The 24,029-nt window shown below is 39.6% G+C and overlaps 1 protein-coding gene across 1 annotated transcript in view; it reads left to right on the forward strand.

Annotated features, from left to right (window-relative positions):
* The window catches only part of si:dkey-9k7.3 (circularly permutated Ras protein 1), a 64,869-nt gene that overhangs the window by 11,604 nt on the left and 29,236 nt on the right, over nucleotides 1-24,029 (forward strand). The window contains exons 2-8 of the mRNA XM_020514695.2: nucleotides 4,136-4,247; nucleotides 13,140-13,382; nucleotides 14,035-14,163; nucleotides 14,460-14,558; nucleotides 15,189-15,280; nucleotides 16,890-17,069; nucleotides 19,075-19,125. Coding sequence (XP_020370284.2) covers nucleotides 4,172-4,247; nucleotides 13,140-13,382; nucleotides 14,035-14,163; nucleotides 14,460-14,558; nucleotides 15,189-15,280; nucleotides 16,890-17,069; nucleotides 19,075-19,125 — 870 coding nt within the window. The 5' untranslated portion in view covers nucleotides 4,136-4,171. The remainder of the gene's footprint in view (nucleotides 1-4,135; nucleotides 4,248-13,139; nucleotides 13,383-14,034; nucleotides 14,164-14,459; nucleotides 14,559-15,188; nucleotides 15,281-16,889; nucleotides 17,070-19,074; nucleotides 19,126-24,029) is intronic.

Here is a 24,029-nt window from a genome sequence, read left to right on the forward strand (position 1 = left end):
GTCCAAAACTAGAGGGCATAGGTTTAAGTTCAGAGGGGAAGGATATAAAACATACTTAAGGGACAACTTTTTCATGCAGAGGGTGGTGCATGTATGGAATGAGCTGCCAGAGGAAGTAGTGAAGGCTGGTACAATTACAACATTTAAAAGGCATCTGGATGGGTATATGAATAAGACGGGTTTAGAGAGATACAGGCTAAATGCTGGCAAATGGGACTAGATTAATTTAGGATATCTGGTCAGCGCTGAGTTGGAGCAAATGGTCTGTTTCCATGCTGTCCAGCTCTATGACTCTATGACCTGATTTTATTTTGAATTAACTCCCTCAAATCCACTGTTTTTGTCAATTCCTCTGTTCATTTCACAGTCCTTTAATCCCAATGCTTAAGAAGAAACACTGTTGGTCCCATTATTTACCAAAATCACCAAGATGCCCTGTAGTCATCACCAATCTTTTGGTGGCTCGTACTTCCATTAGCTTCAAAGGCAATTATTTATAAAACATAAACCTTTAGCTAAAAGGGCATGTTGTAATATCCCCCATTCCAGCAAAATCTGCCCCAATATATATTGCTCCTACAAAAGTACAGACTTTTTCAGGTTTCTCATAGATGGGGGGAGTGGCACTTGTAATGCAGTGTTGTGAAATTATTTAGCGGACACTTTGGATCCAAGTCTGTGATCCATGGACAAAATACAGTAATTTACTGTTATCACATTTATTCACACTTTTTTTGCCAGTCATCAGCGCATTAAACAGCTGAGGGACTCAAAGGATTAAGCACAATAAGATGTTTCAAATCTGTCTGTCAGTAGTCTGATGAAAAGTCATTGTTTCTTAGGGATTGAATGGAAATCCTATTAAGTTACGAAATAAAACAAAGAACTGGAGATGCTGGAAATCTGAAACAAAAACAGCAACTGCTGGAGAAACTCAGCAGCTCTGACAGCATCTGTGAAGAGAAAACAGAGTTAATATTTTGAGTCAAAGAACAAAGAACATTACAGCACAGCCCTTCGGCCCTCCAAGCCTGCACTGACATGCTGCCCGTCACAACTAAAACCCCCCTACCCTTCCGAGTGTCACTACCCCACTCTATTCCCATCCTGTTCATGTATTTGTCAAGACGCCCTTTAAAAGTCACTATGGTATCTGCTTCCACTACCTCCCCCGGCAGCGAGTTCCAGGCACCCACCAACCTCTGTGTAAAAAACTTGCTTCATACACCATCTTTAAATCTTGCCCCTCGCAACTTAAACCTATGCCCCCTGGTAACTGACTCTTCCACCCTGGGAAAAAGCTTCTCACTGTCCACTCTGTCCATGCCCTTCATAATCTTGTAGACCTCTATCAGGTTGCATTTCAACCTCCATCATTACAGTGAGAACAACCCAAGTTTCTCCAACCTCTCCTCATAGCTAATGGCCTCCATACCAAGCAACATCCTGGTAAATCTTTTCTGTACCCTCTCCAAAGCCACCACATCCTTCTGGAAATACGGCCTAACTAAGGTTGTATAAAGCTGCAACATTACCTGCCAATTTTTAAACTCAATGCCCCGGCTGATGAAGGCAAGTATGCCATATGACTTGTTAATGACCTTCTCCACTTGTGTTGCCACTTTCAGTGACCTGTGTACCTGTACACCTAGATCCCTCTGTCTATCAGTACTCTTAAGGGTTCTGCCACTCACTGTATATTTTCCATCTGGATTAGGCCTTCCAAAATGCATTACCACACATTTTTCTGGATTAAACTCCATCTACCATCTTTCTGCCCAAGTCACCAACCGATCTATATCCTGTTGTATCCTTTGACAGTCCTCACTGCTATCCGCAATTCCACCAACCTTTGTGTCATCGGCAAACTTACTAATCAGACCAGTTACATTCTCCTCCAAATCATTTTTTTATATTACTAACAGCAAAGGTCCCAACGCTGATCCCTGAGGAACGCCGCTTGTCACAGCCCTCCATTCAGAAATTCACCCTTCCACTGCTATCTTCTATGACTGAGCCAGTTTTTTATCCACCCTATAAGCTCACTTGCGACTTTACCAGAGACTAGTGACCCTTCTTCAGAACGAAATGAATGAATCCTATTAATCCACGCATATGAAAATTTTAACAAGCCAGCTCATATCTACCCAATCACAGATTCTACCCTAGCCATTGAATCTCCTCAGGGAAATTTCTTCACAAGCACTTCCAGATCCTTATTGATAATGAAACAAATTACAGGTACAGGTAATCCCTGGGTTGTGAACATGTTCTGCTATTGAGTTTGTTCGCAAGTTGATTTGTAATCAAGTTGGAACACAGTACAGAACAATCTAAAGAAGCCATTCAGAAGTACAGGAATTGTTTGCATGTCAGATCTCTAAAATTATACCTCTCTATGGGTCGCCCTTTGTAAATGTTCATAAGTCAGGCGTTCAGAAATCGGGACACCCCCGAGTCTGTTCACCAATTCTCAAAAACCAAATTCCCTGTTGGAATTCTGCACCCCAGTAAGTTATGCCTGCATCATTCAGCTAAAAAAAAATCCATGTTAGCTTTTGCATCAGTCAACGAACAATTTGTGATGATTTATGATTTGCGTGTTAGCTCTTTTTCATCACAAGTTGTCAATTTGTACATTAATAACGGCATTCAGAAGCTGTTATTTTCTCAGCCAAATCAGCCAATCATATTTAACAACATCCCGGCATGCTGACTCTCATGTTCTATGCCACCTCTTAATCAATCTCCTTATCTCCCTTTACTGGAATCTATTTTTTCCAATCCTCAGGTCTGTTGCTTTCTTTGGCCATTTTGTATGCCTCTTCCTTGGATTCAAAACTATCCTTAACTGTCTGACAATGTTACCCATTTTCTCTTTATATCAGACAAAAATGAACAACTTTTGCAGTTTGTCAATGTGCTTTTTAAATGTTTGCCATTGTCTACCTACCATCACCTCTTTAAATAATGATCCCCAATATATCATAGTCAGCTCATACCTCATACCATCATAATTTCCTTCATTTAAATTCAGGACCCTAATCTCAGACACAACCGTGTCACTTTCATCTTAATGAAAAATTCTGTCTTATTGTGGTCACTCTTCCCAAAGGGCCCATGCAGAACTCGATTGTAAATTATTCCTTCCTTGTTACACAATACCCAGTGGCCTTTTCTCTATTTTGTTCTTTAACCTATTGATCCATAAAAATATCCTGGATTCACTCCAAGAATTCCTCCTCTACAGTATTGGTGCTGACTTGATTTGCCCAATCTATACGCAGATTGACGTTGCCCATAATTACAGCCATACCTCTATTACTTGCATCTCTAATTTCCTTTGCCATGCCTTGCCCAATGTTGTTACTACAGGTTGGGGATCTATGTACAACCTCTAACATTGTTTTCTGCCTCTTGCTGTTTCTAACCTCAATTTACACAGACTCTGAGGTTACCATGAAGGACTCTACTTCTCAACCTCTCCCCTCACCTGAGGTATGGTGACAGTCAAATTAAACCACCACCAATAGTCTCTGTCTAATGAGAGAATAACTCTTATGGTCCAGTAGGAATATGGTAACATTACTTACTTTACTAATTTACTAATGGAATTTGGATTACATGTTGAAACATAGATTGTTTATACATTTACAGAATACTCGTTCTCATTTCTCAAATTCGATACATTTGCAGAGTTCTTTGTAGGGTGTAGCAACTCAGAATACATGTGCTGGGGTCAGATAGCCGCTGGTGCGTGGAATGTAAAGATCACGGTTGTAAAGCATGAAGGCAGTCAACTCTTGCGTGGAGTTGTAAACATTCTGTTCTTTGTTAACTGATACACGTGGAGTTATTCAAAAACATCTACATGACAATAACAGTATACATTCAATTCTACCCAACCTGTTCATTGGCATATCACTCAATCTTTTCCATCCAAAAGTGTCTCTTCAACCTATTTAGATTGTCCACCTCAGTGTTGTCTCTTGTTTGCTGAACAAGTCCAATGCTCAGTCAATGTTAAATTTCTGCTTGACTTCCCATCTTTGGATTATTTTTTTCTCAATCTCACTGAAGAATTCACTGTTATTAATGCCCTCATTTTCCATTTGTTTTTCTATTTCTTCTGTAGGTCATTCCTTTCCAGTTTGGATGTTTAGCTGAAGTTATGGAATTTGCATACAGTCACATTGTGTACAATTCACAAAACATACCTTCCCCAAATTCCAGAAATAGAGACCATGGTAAGTGCCAATTACTTCAATCTCAAAAAATGTCAATCCATTCTTTTTTTTAAACATCTCCTTGATTATTGAAGTATGTTGCAATCTGTTCCCCTAATGGCTTGTTGGCTAAATTTCTCTTCCGTAGTAATGAACAACACAGACACAGGAAGACCATAGGTTTGATTCCCAGTGAGGAGAACGTAGCTCATGTGCTGGTGAAGTGCTACAATTGTCTTTAGTGTCTATGGGTTAGTGAGGAAATTGAAGGGCTCCCAGTGCTCTGCCATTTTACCTGTCAGTTCATTATCAATAACTGCTCCTACTTACTCTATTCATTATTAATGACTTACTGCCCTCGTCAGCAGATTTGTGGACTGTCTTTATTTTCATGCATAAAATTTAAAAAAAATCACAAACTTAAACACTGACTGTAAAATTAGTTGATATTAGTAATACAACATTACCTATTTAGAAACTAGATTATAATCTTCAATCACACTGATCTGCATTTTAATATAATCTGCACTTTAATACAATTTATATTTAAAGTCCCAAATCCCAGCTTGTGTGAATTATCAGGTCCATTTATATATGCATGGGGTAGTGATCAGAAAATGGTGGTGCCTTCATTGGAAAACAATTGAAAAGCTAGCCACCTGCGAAATTAGTGAAAGCGCAGCAGATTATAAGGTTACAAATTTTTCCTCCCATCTGTAGGAGAGACTGAAAGTATCACCAACCAACACATGACATTATCGGTGTGTAGGCTCACTTGTGAAAGCTTTCATTTGTGGCTACAAGATACAGAAAACAGTGTCGGTATCATTATTTGGCAATAAGATATAGGATGAGCTTAGGTCTGCGGAGGTAGTGTCTCGTGGATTCTTATCTGCCCCGGACCTTAAGAGGGCAAGGGAAATTACAAAGAAATTTTTCGGAGGGTAAATCTGATTTCTTCAGTGAGTTGAGAAGCACTAATCCTGTTGAAAGGAGCAGTTTTTACTTTTTTCCTCTTTGCTGATAACATCTAGAAGCCTGAGTACAGCATTTCGAAACTGTAACTACTATTAAAATCTATTGGATCACAGTTTGGAATGATTGGAGCCGATTAATCAGTATAATCAGCTGATGGACTGATAGCTTTTCAGTTAGCCACTTGTCAACTGTTGTTTCTCCTTCTGATCATAGAAGGGCAGTAGGTGAGATCATATTGGGGATTATTTCAAAGCTGACATTTTCCTGCTTTGTCCTTTGTCCATAATTAGACCAATAACCTGAACAACACCCACCTGAGACTTTGGTGCTCATTATTGAGATATGCAAAGCCTTTTTAAAATTGCTTGATGGAAACTTGTCTTCTCAGTATTTCTGAGACCCTGATGTAATCACTTTGAAATCACCCTTCCAATGTGTGAGTCTCACCTGTGGGATATTCACTTTACTGGATTGTGATTGGAATAACATACCTTCACTATGCTGGTTACTCCACTCTGGCCATCACTCACTTCATTGTTAAGTTAAGCTGCCAACACTAACCTTTAACGGTCATACACCATGATTAAGACTGTGCCATCTGTGCAGCCACAAAACCAGCAACAGTCAGTGCCTGCAGGCAAAATGTTGAGAAAATCATATGAAAAGGGGAAAGATTAACTGGGAAATTAAGGGACCCTTTTGACAAGTGAAACATTCCAGCTGCCACCACTCTGCCAATAATGAACGGGCTGTACTATTTCAGTTTAATATTTTCAGATAAAAATATACTCCTTTCTAAAGAACTTATTAAACTTTCTGAGGTTACATTAGCAGGTGGTAACATACTGGCTTCCTGTTTCACCCCCATTCTGAACCTTTCAGTGCAAGATGTGCAATATTATTCAGTCAGAAACTAGAAACCAATGATATGAGGTGAGGTTTCTCTGTCGGTGACTCTAGGCCTCAATACGTGTTGGCTTGTTTCCGCTACACTAAGCACTTTGCAACGTGGCAGTGTATTGATGAAATTAGCAACACACGAACACTGTCATATTTCCATTGCTAAGCTTTCCTGAGGTAACTACATCAGAGCCGAGTTGTGAATACTTGGATTTCAGCAGAAGCAATGTAGGCTTTGGTTGCCAGGTATAGAAACTTCAGACAATGGACCATAGAAACTAATTGTTTGGAAAGATTCTTGCAGATGCTGTTCTGCCCTGGGCTTTCTGATATCTCATTCTTTCATCATTAAACAAGAAAGTTGTATTATCCACTCTCTTAGTCATCATAACCAGATGTTACCTGTTATGTTCAGCTCTACACCCATTACGACTTGTCTACTCATGTGTTCCACCACCTCAGCCTTGCCCTTAAAAATAACCTTCTTTCAATTTATACCCATTCTATCTCACTATAAAGGCAGCAAGCAAATTACCATTCTTTGAGAACATTGTTTTAAAATCAAAGCTAGAGGAGTGCACTGTTATACTCATGGTTATTACTGAAGGTAAAGGATGTTCCAGTGTTTGCTTTTTTGGTGTTCTATCATGCGTGGTCAAGTCATTAATCACGCGTAGTTGCATCTAAAGTTTTCTAGACATAGCTTACTCAGGACTTACAATTTTGAGATAATTGTTCAATCACTTTCTAAAGAACAAATAGGTTTCACCATGAACTCAACAGAGGGTTTTCTTTTCAGAAACGATAGTGATCAGCTGGGCAGCTTGTTCTTAATTGGCTTTTCTGTAAGTCAGCAGTTTCTTATTCAACTCAACCAATAAAGAACAAACACCTCTTCAACCCTGTCACTGTTCAAAACATACACAGCAGGAGCCTATGGCAAAACGAGCAGCTATCATCCGTCATGTAATTTCTGGGAAGCCTTCTTTAAAAAGTTTTCTACTGACCACAGTGTACATTCAATCACTGCATTTAAAGAAACAACTCCAGGTATTTTTACAAAACTTGAAATAAATCAATTTTTCTGCAATCCTCTAAAACTTAAGTCCTCCAAATAGTATGGCTAGTAGGCCATTAAGTTCAAGAGGCAAGTCAGAGGGATAACAAATGCTGGCCTTGTCAGCAATGCCAACTATCAAAGACAGAAAATAAGCATTTTTGTTACAGTTGTAACTTTTGTTGTCTTAGAATCCACTGGCTGCTTCATTCCATGACTAGTATTAATCATTCTAATGGTCACCTCACCCATTACTGTAATTATTAGCAACCCTGTCCTTCCAGCTGACACAATACACCTCATTGTGTTGAAGGCATAAAGATGTTGGCAAGATTATGGTGCCTGACCAATTATCAGCACCTTCTACCATCCAGTTTTGATTAAAATAGATGTTGTGGTCTGTTGTGTCTCCTATCATATGGGGTGGACAGCGTACAGGTCTGGTTTGATTTTGAACAACATAATAAAAGCTTTCACTTTCAAGTATTATGCAAACTCAGCCTTAATAATGAACTCTGAAATCTCACCAACAATTGAGGTCAGGCTAACCAGCCTACAGTTTCCTGTCTTCTGTCACCCTCCCTTCTTCAACATGGGTGTTATAGTCCTCTGGGACCCTCCCTGACTCCAGTGATTCCTGAAAGATCACAACCAATGCCTCCATAATCTTCTTAGCTATCTCCTTCAGAGCTCTGGTGTATAGTCCATCTGGTCAGAGTGATTTATCCCTAGCACCTTCTCCTTAATGATGGCCACTACACTCACCTCTTCCCCCTGACTCTTTTGAAGTTCTGATATGGAACTGGTGTCTTCCACCATGAAGACTGATGCAAAGTACTTATTCAGTTCTTCCACCATTTCTTTGTTCCCTTTTACTACTTCTCCAGCCTCATTTTCCGGTGGTCCAATATCCTTGTCTGTCTCTTACCTTTTATGTCTCTAAAACAACTCTTGCATTCTTCTTTCATATTACTAGCCAGTTTACCCTCATATTTTATCTTCTTCCTATCCCACGCACCCCCCAAACACTTTTCTAATTGACCTCTGCTGGTTTTTAAAAGGTTTCCCAATCCTCTAGCTTCCCGCTAATCTTCTCCACATTGTATGCTTTTTCTTTTGTTTTTATGTTGTCCCTGATTTCCCTTGTCAGGCATGGTAGCCTCATCCTCCCCATGGCATGTTTCTTCTTCCTTGGGATGAATTTCTGCTGTGCTTCCTGAATTACCCTCAAAAATTCCTGCCATTGCTGCTCTACTGTCTTCCCTGCCTAGGCTCTCCTTCCAATCAACTCCGGCCAGCTCCTCCCTCATGTCTTTGTAGTTGCCTTTATTGAATTGTAATATCATTACATCTGATTCCAGCTTCTCCCTTTCAAACTGCAGGGTGAATTCTATCCTATTATGGTCACTGCCCCCTAAGAGTTCCTTCATCTTAAGCTCCCTAATCAAGTCTACCTCATTACACATCATCAAATCCAGATTGCCTGTTCCCTAGTGGGCTCTACCAAAAGCTGCTACAAAAAATCATCTCATAGACTTTCCATAAATTCCTTTTCTTTGCATCTGCTACCAACCTAATTTTCCCAGTCTACCTGCATATTGAAGTCTGCCATGACTGTTGTAATAGTACCTTTCTTACATGCCTTTACTATGTCCTGACTTATTTTCTTCTCCATGTCCTGACTACTGCCAGAAGGGCTGTACGTAACTCCCATCAGGATCTTTTTCACTTTGTGCTTCCTCAACACTACCCGCACAGATTCTACACATTCCAACCCTATATCTCTATATGCTATTGATTTAATATCATCTTTTACTAACAAGGCATACCTGCCCCCTCTGCCTCTCTCCCATGCTTTTGATAGCACGTGTATCTTTGGATATTTTGTTTCCAGCCCTGATCACCTTGCAGCCATGTCTCTTTGATGCCCACAACATCCAAAATCAATCTGTGCTATAAGCTCTTTTACCTTGTTTCATATACTGCATGCATTTAAGTGTAACCCCCTCAGTCCCGCTTTGACCACCCCCTTCTCATTGTTGTCCCCTTATCTGCTGTGCCTGAAGTTGGATTCCTGACCCTTTCCATACTCCCTGTCCTATTATTTCTTCTGGGAATTTTAATAACCTCTCCAGAGTCCTCCTCACCTTTAACTAGCTTGAAGTCCTTGTGACCACCCTTTTTAGCCTTCCCTCTAGGATTCTGGTCCCAGATTGGTTCAGGTGGAGGCTCTCCCAATAGTAAAATTCCCTCCTGTCCCAATACTGATGCCAGTGCCCAACAAAATGGAACCCTTATTTCCCACACCCTTCCTTTCAATATGTACTTGCTTCCCTAAACTTCTTATTTTTACCAATTTTCAGATAATAATCCAGAGATTACAACCTTTACGGTCCTGTTTTTAATTGTGTTTCTAATTCCTGATATGGCCCAAAGAGGGCCTTTTGCCTATGTTGTTGGTGCCAACATGGAACCCAAAAACTGGATCCTCCCACTCCCTCTCCAGTATTCTTTCAAGCCGAATTGAGATGTCCTTTACCTTGGCACCAGGTGGCAACACACCTGTAGGGCTCTCAATCCTGCTCACAAAGCTTACCATCTGTTCCCCTTATTATAGAATCCCCTACAGTTATCAATTTTGTTTTTCCTCCCCCTATGTGAATGACTTCCTGGACCATGGTGCACTGGTCAGTTTGTCCATCCTCCCTACAGTCCTTTTCCTCATCCATACGGGGAGCAAGTATCTCTGACCAGTTGGGCAAACTTAAGAGCTGAGGCTCTCCCATTGCTATGTGCAGGATCCCTCTACCTGCCTAATTTGTTGTCACACACTCCTGTCCCTGACCACAGGCCAAATTTGAAATATTTAAGCTACATGGTGTGACTGCCTGAACACAGTGTTAAGGAAGGTCTCCCCTTCCCAGATGTGCCACAGTATCTGAAGCTCAGGTTCCAGCTCACCAACTCTCAGCCGAAGTTCCTCAAACTGCACATACTTACTGCTCATATTGTCGCTGTGGTTTGTAATGGGATCCACCAGCTCTCACATCAGCAAGAACAACACATCACCTGTACTGCTCTTTTCCAATATGGTTAATTAGCTTTTATTTATTGTCAAAAAATATTATTCTCAGATAGTCCCTAAATTATTATACTCCTTCTTGAATCTACTATTTTTTAAGGCTAGTCCCTAATGTAGGACTCTTACCAGCCAATCAGACCACACAATTGACCACAGGTGAGCGAGTTAAGGTGTGTGACCATTTATTCAACTGAACGCAGGAGATCAACACTCAGTCAAACTTAAGTAAGACTCTTGGAAATACAGAGAAATTCCATGTTCTTATACAATTTTGGTCACATACATCTTCATTATCTGAATTCCAATCTTGCTTCATGAAAACAGAAGAAATAAATATCTATTCTTGGTCACAGTTTAATGTTGTTCATGTCTTCTTCATCCAGTTAAGGATTACTTAATCTTATTGTGGCCCGGCTGTAATTTTGACCAATTCCTTATCGGTATCTGTCACCTCCCTGTCTGTAAAGCCCGTCTGACTCTAACACATTTCTGAAATGTTTTGTAAACACTAACTTCTTGTTTGTACAAGGTTCACCTACAGATTCCTGCTGACACTAACCTCAAGGGTGCACAAGAGTCATCTGGAACAAGGTTCATGTGGTGAAGTCTGCTTGTTATGTTTTACTGTGAATATAAAAATCCCTATTTAATCCGTAAGTAGAAGTAAAGTAACCATCAGCCCACTCATTAGGGACAACTGGTGCTGGTTTAACCTGAGGGTCACTATGTCTCAGATGTTGTGAGAGGTTGGAAACTTCAGGCAGTGTAGGAACTGAACCCGCATTGTTGGCATTCACTCTGTATCCACAAACCAGCTGTGCAGCTAACTAACTGAGCTAACCAACTACCTATATAACCCTTACAGTCTAACAAGTGTCTGCAGCTGATAGCATGCCAGCTGTGCTTAACCAAACACTGTTTGCTAAACTCAGAATATAGTGTACAACATCAGGTATAATTCTACTATTGGACAATATTGACTAAATAATGCTGACTGAATTAGGAATTACACAGGAAACCAAATTAAGATTATCAACCAGGCCTATGGTGTGATTTAATGGAATGTCATAGAAGCTACATTTATTCACACATGGGACCATGTTTTTTTGAAGGCAAAGGGAACATGACCATGCCTTGCATATTGTTTGCTGAGGAAAGTACTAAAAAGACAAGTCAATCCTGCTGCATCCCTTTGGGCAATGCCCTGATCAATCAATGGACTTGCCTGGTTTGACTTAACTGACAATTAATAGTTCCTGCTGCATATCTATGCTAACTGTAGCCCAACCAATCAGCACACTCTTTTCATGCTGTATACGTTGTTGTTTCTTTTCTAAAATTGTTTTCTTGTGTTTCAGTCCTGATGAGTGTAAGACAAAAAAGCTTCAACTTCATGTCTCTTTTTAGCAAACTTCAAAAAAAACCATCAGATTTATCAGGCATGAGCTATCATTTATAAATCTATATCTCTCGCTGAGTATTGAAAATTTTCCAGGTATTCAGTCACGCTGCCCTTTAATAAAGACTCTTTAAAACATTTCCAACAACAGACGTTAAATCTATAATTCCGTAGTTTTCCTTTGTCACCTTTCTTAAAGAGTGAAGTGACATATTCACTTTTCAAATCTAAAGTAGGCTTCCCGAATCAAGAGAATTTTGGAAAATAATAATTAGGGCATCGGTAATACTCTCAACTATTTTCATTGAAATGGGATCCTGCAGTCAACAGTCCTTGAAAACTTTAAGATTTATCATTCTCTAGTACCACCATTGTCTTCATTACTGGTGGTATTTAATGATGTTAATACTGTTGAATATTATAGAGAGGAGGTCAGACCCTCTGTTGTTGGATATGCCCGTTGCCTGGTACTAATCTGGTGTAATCCAATCTGAGCATAGGTTAAAGCAAGTAAGTGCCACTTCGTATCACTGTTGGCCACAGCTTGCATCATTTTGCATGTGTAGTCACTGGTCGTAGTGGATCAGTCCTCCATCTGTGGACAGGCCATACTTGGACAATTTTTCATAATGTCTGGAGATTCTATTAGACTATTTTCTTGTTCTAATTTGTCTTGTTATTTTAATCACTGTAATAAACATATATTCAGTTGTAGCAGTGCAGGGTCAAGCTTTATTGAGACATCATATTCCACCATTCTGACATTAGTTTTCCTATACAATAATTTTCTCACACTTAAACACCATTGCTTTCTTTGATTATTACGTTTCATTAGTATTATCAGTGAGGCAAAGATGCATATAGATGACAGTATAAGGATATACACAAAGGTAGATAGTATAACCAAAGAATTTTCAGTAAGCTAAGATGCCAGTATATAATTAAAGTACATTTTATCATTCTCAATCCCTTCCAATTATCCCATGAGCATGGTTACATTGTCTTACTTAGCTCAGTAATCTTTTTCAAAAGTCACAATGATCACGTAGGTATATTCCGCATCATCACAGACATTGCAGAGTGCTTTTATTGCATCAATCTCTATTTCTGGAGATGCTCAGTTCCGGCACCCTTTACACAACAGGCACATTATAGTCCCAGATTAAGTAGAAGGCTGCTTTAATCGATTTTGCACTGGTCTGAATTTAATGTGTCCTTACCTCACAGGCTGACCAGGCAATGAGGTCTTCAGAGAATGCCAGCTCTCAATCCCACAGATGCTAGTATTGTGGATCTCTGGAACAGCTTCATTTGAGGGATGGCTAGATCTGAAGCCCAAATTTTCCACGGTACAGCCAGGATCCTGTCAGTCTCTACTGGGTCCAGTGCACTTGGCTGCTTATTGACATCAAGTGGAGTCATTAAAATTGGCTGAAGTATAACAAATAAATACTGTTTGTAGGTGTTGACCAATGTTCTCTTTGTATTCAATTGCAGAACAAAGGCATGATAGACCAGCTTCTATTCCAGATCTTGTCGAAAATCAAACATATTCAAGCACAAGCTTCAGACCTCTACCAACACAGTCCAGTCACAGTCTTCATCAGTATGACAACCGATTCCTGAAATCACCTGGAGATGAGAATAACTGTGTATATGCTACTGTTCCAAAATCTTCACATGGGAACCGAGCAAAACGTCCAACACCTCCTGCCAGAAGCAAAAGATCAACACCAATAGGTAAAGACATTTTGTTTCCCGAATCAATTCAGGTGAATCACTTGGACTTGTGATTCCAGTCTAACACAGTCAGGAAGGACCACAGGAGTCAGCCTGTAAGATTAAGCACTTTAGATAAGATGCATTTTATCACATAAGGAGCTGTATTTTTTTTATTCATAGGATGTGGGAACTACTGACAAGGCCAGTATTTATTGTCTATCCTTAACTTCTCTTGAGTTAGGGGACGTAAACAGGTTTATTAAACTACTGCAGTTTACATGGTGTAGGAACATCCACAGACCTGTGAGGGGCAGAGTTCCAGGATTTTGACACACTGACTATAATGGAACAACAAGATAGCTCCAGATCAGGAAGGTGTGTGGTCATGGTCATGGATAATGCCATCAAATGCTTACAACGAAAATACACCCTAGTGAGGAAGAAGGATTCTAGGTAGAGAATAAGCCAAGCATAGTGATGCTGGGAGGATACAATATGGCAAAGGTTACAGGTAAGCCAGAGGGTTGGGAAATTTTTAAAACCCAATGAAAGATAACCAAGAAAAGGGCAAACTTGCAAATAATGTTAAGACAAATGAGATGGTAGTGAATGAAAGGTATATTTTACAAATTCTCAATGTTTTCATTTATGTTCTGTGTTGTGTTATCAGATGAGGAAGACAACCAGGCTCCACCTCTGCCTCCACGTCTTAATTCTTTCAACACACGTCAGCTGTCTGCAACTCTGCCATGTTCACTGAACGAACCTCCTCTGGTCCCTCCTCCAAGGCCTAAACGAAGTAGGTTGGCTCAAAATAAATAAAATTATGTTGTTTCTTAACATGATTGAATTGTGCAACTTGACTGCCCATGTAATAACAGTAACTAAAGCATAAAAGTAATTAATTAAAGCACTGGAAGTGATCTGGAACATATGTAACTTACTTCTGGCCCTTTCTGTTACTTGTTCTCGCTCCACTGTTTCATTCTTGAGTGTGATTAACATTGTTGCTATCCTCTTTGTAAGTTGATGATTAATCTAATAATAAGAGTATAGGGTGAGTTTTAATATTTCAATGTCACTGTATTCTTGTAGCTTTTCCAGCCCCTAAGAACTCTGGTTCTCACCTGAGCAAGAAAGCTAATGTAAACGTGGTCTCTGTTAACCTGGGAAAATTGGTAGATATCAGTAATGGTAAGTATATGACCAGGCTCAATGCTCTTTTACATAGAAATGTAAAGGGATCCAAATGCTCATTGCAGGCCTAATCCTTTGATCTTTTACACTAAGATGGAAAATAGATGTATAACTATTTTTACCCCAATGCTGGTTTTCCATCTTAACCATCCCATAAATAAATCACTTGACATCATTGTTGTTGTGAATCATTAGGTCATAGAAAGAATAGAAGCACCTAACTAGCACCTAAGTACATTTCACAGTAAAACCTTCCATATATAATTACTTACTAATGCAGAGACTGTTGTGGTTAGGTCTGTCTGGCAAATTTGCTTTCATGCATGCCAACAGATCTTTTTAGCTGATGGTCAGCATTTTAACCCATGCTTCAGCTTCTTAATGTTTCACGGGAGAACCTATTTAATTTCACTTGAGTATGCATTGTCAATTTCAAAGAGGTGGGTTGAAAGGTCACATTAAAGGATGTTGTAACGAATCCTGATCAGTTGCTGCAGGTCAGAAGCCAGGCTGAGCAAATCAGTGGATGGAATTGAAGGCTGTTGGAACTGACTGTTAATTCTGATGTGAGTTTGGCACCAACTGAATCAGACTGAACTTGAACTCTTTTTTTCTGCTGTGTTACAGTGCAAAGCCAGGCTGTGAAAGCGATCTACTGCCAAAGGTGTTCAGCAGCTTTGTCCAGCATTAGTCGGATTCACCAGAAATATGCAGATATTGTGAGTTCCACAGCAGTACTATAGTGGTGATTGTTGGGCATAGCTGGGAATCTAGATCCTTTCTAAAAGCATCAGTCCTATAATTCAAAGATCATGATATATAACAGTCCTCACTGCTGTGATTCCTCAGTTAATAGTGTTGGATTACCCATGTTGCATGATTACTGAGGATTGTGAACTTGTAACAGGAAGCCTCATAACTGTTTCAATTGAGAAGGAAGCTAATGCCATTTTAATTTACTCCATGATCATGAACCACCATCAAAAGATAACCAAACAAGATTTTACTTATAGTAATTATTACTTTAACATGAATCAGACTCAGAATTAATTGAACACAAATTAAAAAAGCAATGAGCAGCTATCATGGTGCAGTAGTGTCTCTAATTCTGAGCCAGGAGACGTTTGTTCAAGTCCCACTTTCTCCAAATAAGTGTATTAAGGTCTCTGAACCAGTTGATTATTAAATATCTTAAAAGGCAAATGACATGAGCACTAGCTTCTGCATTCTAAAGTTCTCAAACTCAGCCTCTGATACACAGGAATGATCATTTACCCACCCAATCGATTCAGCCCTTCCATTGTGTTCACTGGTAATTGTATGAGTTCCCTGGATACGGTTGATACTGACAAAGAACACATCTACAAACTTGGTCATGCCAGTCTTGGATGGCATACAACCAACAATACTCAGTTCACAATCTGGTCCTTTTGTACTAACCTTCAGCTTTTTTACATGTCTGAACTACTTAAACCACTTTTAGGATTCAGTCCCATTTAGGTCATTCATAAAATGCTTCTCCAAGAGCTTCTGGAATTCTATTTTTCTGCTTACTGTCAAACTGAAAACGGACATATTCATAGAGGTTTTTTCTGATTTTGCCTCTCACACATTCTGTGTTCCTTCTTCAGTCTTTGTCTTCTGTCACCTTCTGCCTACCTCTAGTTCCCCTTTGTCTCTGGCCAAAAGGTTTCCACAACATAACCTCCTTCTTGTTGGTACTGTATCTGTGTCAAGGATCAACAGTTGACAAGTATTTTCTTATTATCCAAGAAAATCACCATTGATCGCTTTACAACTTGTACTAACTTATAAATGTCCTTCTCAATTCCAAAACAGATATTGCAGGAAAAGCTCAGCAGGTCTGGCAGCATCTGCGGAGACAAATCAGATTTAATGTTTCGGGTCTGAAATGTTAACTCTGTTTTCTCTCCACAGATGCTGCCAGACCTGCTGAGCTTTTCCAGCAATATCTGTTCTTGTTTCTGATTTCCAGCATCCACAGTTTTTTTGGTCCTTTTCAAATAGTTTTGAAACAATTATGGATTTTCCATGAATTTTAAAGAAATTTAAAATTTCCTTTACTATTTCAAATTTAAAGATCATCGCACCTGGCAAAGTACAAAATAAAATAAAATATGTTAAATAGTTGTGATTAAATGGCATGCCCATTTTAATGTTAGTCTGGTTACAGGTTAGACCTGTTATTCTTACTGCAGAATGGGGTCTCCCATACTCTAACTTAATGTTATGAGTTATCAGTAACTGTTTATCCACATTATCTTTCTATTAAATGTCAAATTGTTGGTCTTTTTCTTCCTTATCCAGATATGGCCTTGCGAATTTTGTAATAAACGTAATGTGGTCACTCGATCCTTCAATACGATACCCACCAGTCAAGATGTCATGTATCTCTCAGGGTTTGTCAGTGAAGACTACATAAATGTGGATGACTCCTTGGTTGTTTTCTGCATTGATGTCTCTGGAAGCATGTGTGCAACAAATGAGGTAAGGAAAGCTCCTGGGGTCTCTCAGAGATTCCCAATTATTAAGAAAATTCGTTTGACTCTTGGAAGTAACTTCATCAGCCAGAGCATCATCACATTGCATGGCAATGCCCACTGTCAACCAATGTGTTTAGAATAACAACACTAAACATAGGATTACACGTAACATTTTAGTAATGAAGCTACTCAAAAATTGGGAAAAATCATATTATTGTATTTAGAAGTTAGAATCCCTACAGTGTGGAAACGGGCCATTCAGCCCAACAAGTCCACACTAACTCTCTAAAGAGCACCCCACCCCGACTCATCCCCCCACTATCCCTGCTAACCCACCTAACCTGTATATCCCTGGATACTATGGGTAATTTAGCTCGAACAATCCACCTAACCTGCACATCTTTGGGCTGTGAGAGGAAACTGGAGCACCTGGAGGAAACCCATGTAGACACGAGGAGAATATGCAAACTCGACACAGACAGTTGCTCGAGGCTGGAATTGTATCCGGGTCCCTGGTGCTGTGAGTGCTAACCACTGAGCCACCGTAATTCTAATCCTACAAAATATAGAATATATAATTATGACTATGTTTAGCATGTATATACTATTTCTCTGGCAATGTGAAGTTTGGGCGGAGGCCTCTTTGGGGTGAGGAGCATCTGGTCCAGGCTGGTTTGCATGTGTGTGTTTGTGTGTGTGTGTGTGTGTGTGTGTGGGGTGCATGCGTGTGGGGGTATTTGTGTGTGGTGCATAAGTATGCAGATATGTGTGTGGTGCATGCATGTGGGGGTATGTATGTGTGGTGCGTGTGTGGGGGTATGTGTGTGTGGTGCATGTGTGTGGGGGTATGTGTGTATGGTGCATGTGTGTGGGGGTATGTGTGTGGTGCATGTGTGTGGGGGTATGCGTGTATGGTGCATGTGTGTGGGGGTATGCATGTATGGTGCATGTGTGTGGGGGTATGCATGTATGGTGCATATGTGTGGGGGTATGCGTGTATGGTGCACGTGTGTGTGTGTGTGTGTGTGTGTGTGTGTGTGTGTGTGTGGTGAGAGGAGGGTAGTGGTGGTATTGAGTGGGTGTTACAGTTTCTGTTGCATAGTTCCCCCGGAGTTTATAATATTCTAACTTCTCATAGGTAACTATTAAACTTGACTTAATCAGACCGTCTGAAGTTTCCATCTTTATGAGGCTGTTTCAGGAGATTTCAGATTCAGGATAATTCTCCTACCAGAAGTTTCAATTTCCTGAGCAATTCTTATGGAGCCTGGTGTGCCATGGATTCTGCTGGGTCCCAATAAGTAATTTCCATCAAAGCTGTTCCAACTACTCTCTAGCTGTAGCTATTTGAATATCCTTGCCCTTGACAAGATGTTAAACTAAGGTCCAATCTGACTGCTTTGCTGATTCAGATAGAAGTTAGTCATTTCATGACACTTTTTAAAGGATAGCAAAGAGTTTCCCTTGATGACTGATGAGCATTCCTCCTTGAATCGACATCAATAAAAGCAGATGAAATTGGCACTTGAAGGGTGTGCAGTGACTGTTGGGTTTAGCAAGGTAACTGTCACTGCAGTCCAAAGGTATTTATTGTGTGAAGAGCTCAGAGATAATTTGACAAAATTGATGCCAGTGAAATGCTGAACTGTACAATGCTTGTAATATGTAAAATATTAAGACATTTCTACAGTAGAATACAAAGTGGGAAATATGGACATCGAATAAGAAGAGCAAGCATTATTGTGTTAGTCATATAACAGGTCCATTAAACATATCATGATGTTTATCTTTCAGAATTGTTGTTTTCAGAGGGTATATATTATTATTTCCATATAACTTCTTTAATAGTTTCCAATATAGAGAACTGATTTACTTCAGTGCACTGTGATACTTTGCTTTGGATTCTTGAAATGCAGCATTATGGTCATCATGGGACCATTAAGATGGTTTACACCTAATCCAGAAGCCATTTCTAAACTAACTCCAAGACCCTCTGTTCTGCTTTATAGATTGAGGTTGCTGATGACATTTCCAGAACAGTTCATATATCAAGACTGCAGGTAATTGATTGCTTTGATGTTTCAGAGTGGGCGTGTGGAGACCTGAAGGGTAATGTACTGAATGTTTGGATTTTTGGGATACTAGGTCTCCTGTACCTCCACTGAATATCTTGCCTCAAAACCCTAGTTTGGAAATAGGCACACTAAAGATCCTATATGTGATAAAACTATAGTTTGTTACCTTGTAACATCTTCATCCTTTACAGTTGTTCTCTTATTTCCAATATTATTTGATATCTGTATATAACTAGCAATTATCAGTCACAGTAGCACATCATTGGACAAGCGTCCAGCCTATAAAATAGATTGATGAAACAATAACATTCTCCCTGCTCCCCCTGCCCCACTACACTCCTCACCCACTTTCTCAAAAATATGTTTGTCACAATGACAAAGGAAAGAGACACTGCATGGAGATCTGACTAGGGAAGTAAATCTGAGAAGATGCCATACTTTGCTCCCTTTGTTTTAGTTTTTCATGGAGCCACAGGCTTGGAAATGGAGCTACAATTAGCTATGCAAACCCAGTTGTGGCTGGCTTGTGTGTGCAAATATATCAGTTTAGTTGTAAGTGGGGAGAGAGATGTAACAAGGGAGAATAAATAACAAACTAAAGGAAAAGGAAATGCAATTTAGAAAACTAATCACTTCTTTCAGTCGAGCGAGATACATATGTTTTACATTCAATCTTATATAAACCTCTGAAATAGGCTTTAAATATTATCAATTATTTAAAAACCAGTTTGTTGTTAAGCTGAGTGCTTATTTTCCATTCTTCATGTTTCTTACTTGAATTAACAAGTTCCTAAAAATGTTTACTAAGCTCTCTGTTTGATTCATCACCTCGTTTCAAGGTGGTCTCACTTGGAAGACCCTTTTGTTTTTAAGAGTTTCACCATCAGTGACATGTTATAAAAATATATATCTTTTCAATGAGTAATTTTGCATAGCATCTCTTTAAACATGACCATTATTATTACTACCTTTTAAAAAGTGTTTTCATTGATATCTCTCTGAAGGAGGAGCACTGGATTAGGAACAATTTTGTGTGTTGAATCTCTGAATTTCTACTGTAGTTGGTAAACCTTATCTAAATACACTTGTACCTGGAGTGGTCTTGTATCTGTTGGGTGCTGAGTGTTACACTTAAAGTGAAATTTTCACTGGAAAGAGGTTAGAAGAAGTGCCACAGGAAAATCACTCAAGAAAATGCTGGTGTGAGTCACCCATTTCGTAATCAAGATCAAAATAAGAGAGAATGGTCCTGAGAAATCGTTGAGGGGTAGGCCCAAACCTATGACCTCCAGGTGGACATTCCTGCTCCCATTCAGCTGGCCTGTTAATACAGCCTCCTGCTGATCCCAATCCCAGGATAGGACAACTCTGTGTAGTGATTGTAATGAGGTTAGCCAGCTGGACATCATAGAATATCAGTTCCCTGATGGGGACTGTTAATCTGGTCCAATCAGGGAGCCCTGGTGATAGAATATTAACATCTATGGAGTTATTTCACTCTGAACCTTTGGAAATACCTCCGTGGTCATAGCTAAATCTTTGCATGGGCAGAATTTCCAGCCCAAATTAGGGCCTCTCAGAAAGTGAAAGGAACATTCTGGACTTTATTTTATCTGGGTTCAGACCTCTTTCCTGTGTCTTTTGCTGTAGCCATAGCAACTTACAGAAGGGAAAAACTGAAAGCAACAGAGAAACATTGAACAAAACTGAAATGCGCATCAAAAAATCGGAGTTAATGTTTTGGGTCCAGTGACCCTTTGGAGCCAAAACATTAACTCTGACTTTTTCTTCACAGATGCTGCCAGACTTGCTGAGCTTTTTCAGCAACTTCTGTTTTTGTTCCTGATTTACAGCATCCCCAGTTCTTTCTGTTTTTATTCTAGAGAAACATTGAAACTGCTTTCTCACCATCAGGTACTATCTGAAAGAAATGTTGCTGAAAGTGAAACACAAAGCAGGGGCTAAATGCAAGTTTCATTGCATTAATTGGCATATTTAGAAATAATATTGTGTTGGATGAACAGGTACTTAAAAATTGTTTCTGATAATTGAAAACCACAGTGCTTGAGGCTGGGTAAAAGAATTATTTTTGTTGTAGGACAGCTAGGGGATCTCAGATACTTCTTAAAAACTACACTGTCATCTCAATCACAGAAATTGAACTGGAAGTTTTCTGGGTTTTGGTTTCAATCAAAAAAGACTTTCCAGATAGCTGTGCCAACTGTTACATATTGTGCTGTGATATCGAAAGATGCTGAATTCAAGCCCAGTTCCCTACTGCATCGTCTGATGTCCATCAGTTGGCAGGGCAAGTGATGAATCAGTTAGAGTATCTGCTGGTTCTAAGTGTGTGAGTGGATTTTGGTTAGTGATCCAGTAACAGAAGAAAGCTCACTAGTAACTCCATCCATTATCAAACCCCATTGGCCCTGTACTCATTGTCCAAACTTGTATCTTACAAACATTTTGCTGACAGCACTGGGCAGAATTTAATCCAGGAAATGGAGTTTTCACCTGCCGGTGGAGACTGGCAAGAGCAGCATGTTGTCTCCGTTGGGAAATTCCTGTCTGTATTCAGGCAGGAAATCCCACCCACCGCAGAGAGTTCCTGGTCAATCAGAGGCCAGAAAAACTCAATGGCAGAGAGTGTCACCAGGACTGGATACAACTGCAGGCAATGCACTCACAAGAGGCCCTGAACTGCCAATGAACCCAAGGCCAAAGTTAAAAGAGGGCCCAATGGATGGCAGGAGATGAGGGAGGGAAGGATTGGAGGAAGGCGTGCAGGTGGTTCTCAGCACACCACTGCCACTATCCCTCTGGTACAACATGCCATGTCCCTCAATCAGGAACTGAGTGCCTTTGAATGAGCAGCTGCTCCCAAAAGCTCACAAGCAAACCCAACAACAGTTAGTTTGTTAGGCTGCCCTGGAAGTGTTTACCCAATCTGGTGCTAGTTGAATTCACACGGTGATGGGACCTTAATTGGCCAGAGGTGGTAAGGAGCAGGTCTTCACATGCTACCCTCCCCCCACCCCATCAAATAAAATGCCCCCCTCACCTTCAAACCCACGTCAGGAAGATGTTAAATGCATTATAATTAAACTGTTCCCAACAGGAAAGTTTTCAGGAGAACTGGAGAACAACTAGAATACGAAGTGGAATAATCTTTGGATCTTTAAAACTTGTTTCATTCTCTCATTGACACCCTTTACATATATTCTACAGGCTGTTTAGTGATCCATGACTGTCTAGTCAGAGACATTTCCTTTACACAGTCAAGACAAAGTAATGATGATGATAAAGATTCACCATCAAGAGTGTTCACATCCAAGTCCAGATTTCAGTTGGGTCTTTGTGTAGAAGTCAGGTAGGGGAGGATAAAGCAATGGGAGATCTAGGCACCTTCTTTCTCAAAATCCATACGAAAATAACAATAAAAAACAAGATCTGACCACCTTCTTCCTTGTTAGTAGCATGTTTCAGTTCTCTTTTCAACTAGTGTTTACATGTGGATGCCACAGTAATGAGTATTCAACTCAGCAAGTCCATGAGGTTAATGTTAGTTTTGCATATTGGTATATAACAGGCAATATTAAAGTACCCATCCGAATTACATCATACTCAATTCACTTTTCTATTAAAGTCAGTAAAAAAGGAAATCAAGAGAGTTAGAGAATGAACAGTAGCTGTTTCATTTTTTCAGTAAATTAAACTTATCCGTAATGCTTTTGAAAACCACACAAACATAAATCTGTCCAATTACTTCATACCCTGAATATGAGTACCTTCTCTAATCCTTAATGTAAATCAGAAACATTGATCGCCATCCTGATTACTTTACTATTCAAACCTGTTCAGCCCACTATAAACGACATTCATTTACAGCATCACTAGGACTAGCATGTTATGTCTCATGGTCAGTATATTAGTATTCCTTTAAGAGACATGCTGACATCATCACTGTATCATAGCATGTGACCTGAGGATACAAAAGTCATACCCCCACCTTACCCCAGATCACTTGAAGCATGACATGTTACTGGAAGCATGTTGCTCACTTGTTATCTAATAGCTTAATGTTAGCCCAGACACAGAAGTCGGCTATTATAATATTTGCACGTAACAGCCAATTGTAAAAATAGTCTGTTGGACTCTTCAATACCACAATATCCATGTTAAGTTTCTCATGTGTCGGAGATAACATAAGGATCATTGCATTATGTAAAATACCCTGCTGGATGAAAAAAATTGCATCATTGTTAGCAGCAGTGGCTGTTTATTAGAAATGTTCCAATATCTTGGTGATAGAAAATATCTTGGAAAACTAATTGAAGACCAACCAGAGAACAGCTTTACACATGAATAAATTTGGACAATCAGCAGCCTCATTTTCTGTGAATACAGAAAGCTATACAAATCCGTAGATCAGACATTGACCAGTAAGAAGGGACAGCTAAGTACATTTTGATTGCAATAAGTTCTTTCAAGATAATATACCTTTCTAAGGCAGTCCTTTTATTTTTAAATAAGGAAAAAATTACAAATAATAGCAAAACTAAAAGCTATGGACCTGTAACTGAATCTCTGTCTCTCTCCATGTGTTTAAAAAAAATCTAAGATGCTGCTCGTACAATTTTTTTTAAAAAGGCAGTTTTAATAGGGTTGAAAGCACAGCTGATTAAAATATCTTATCTATGTCCAGACCTCAGATACTTCCAGCACCTTCTTTCTCTAAATTGGCGCAGGCCAACAATAAGTACATGCTTTAGATTCAGCCAACACCATTGTAATACAGCAAAGTGTACCAAGCCAACAGAATCTGTAAGTGAAGCTGTCTATTGCACCTATCCAATCTGTAAAGCATGTGACACCAAAGGATATTTGGT

The sequence above is a fragment of the Rhincodon typus genome, chromosome 17 (assembly GCF_021869965.1).
Source record: "Rhincodon typus isolate 14 chromosome 17, sRhiTyp1.1, whole genome shotgun sequence".
Taxonomy (NCBI): domain Eukaryota; kingdom Metazoa; phylum Chordata; class Chondrichthyes; order Orectolobiformes; family Rhincodontidae; genus Rhincodon; species Rhincodon typus.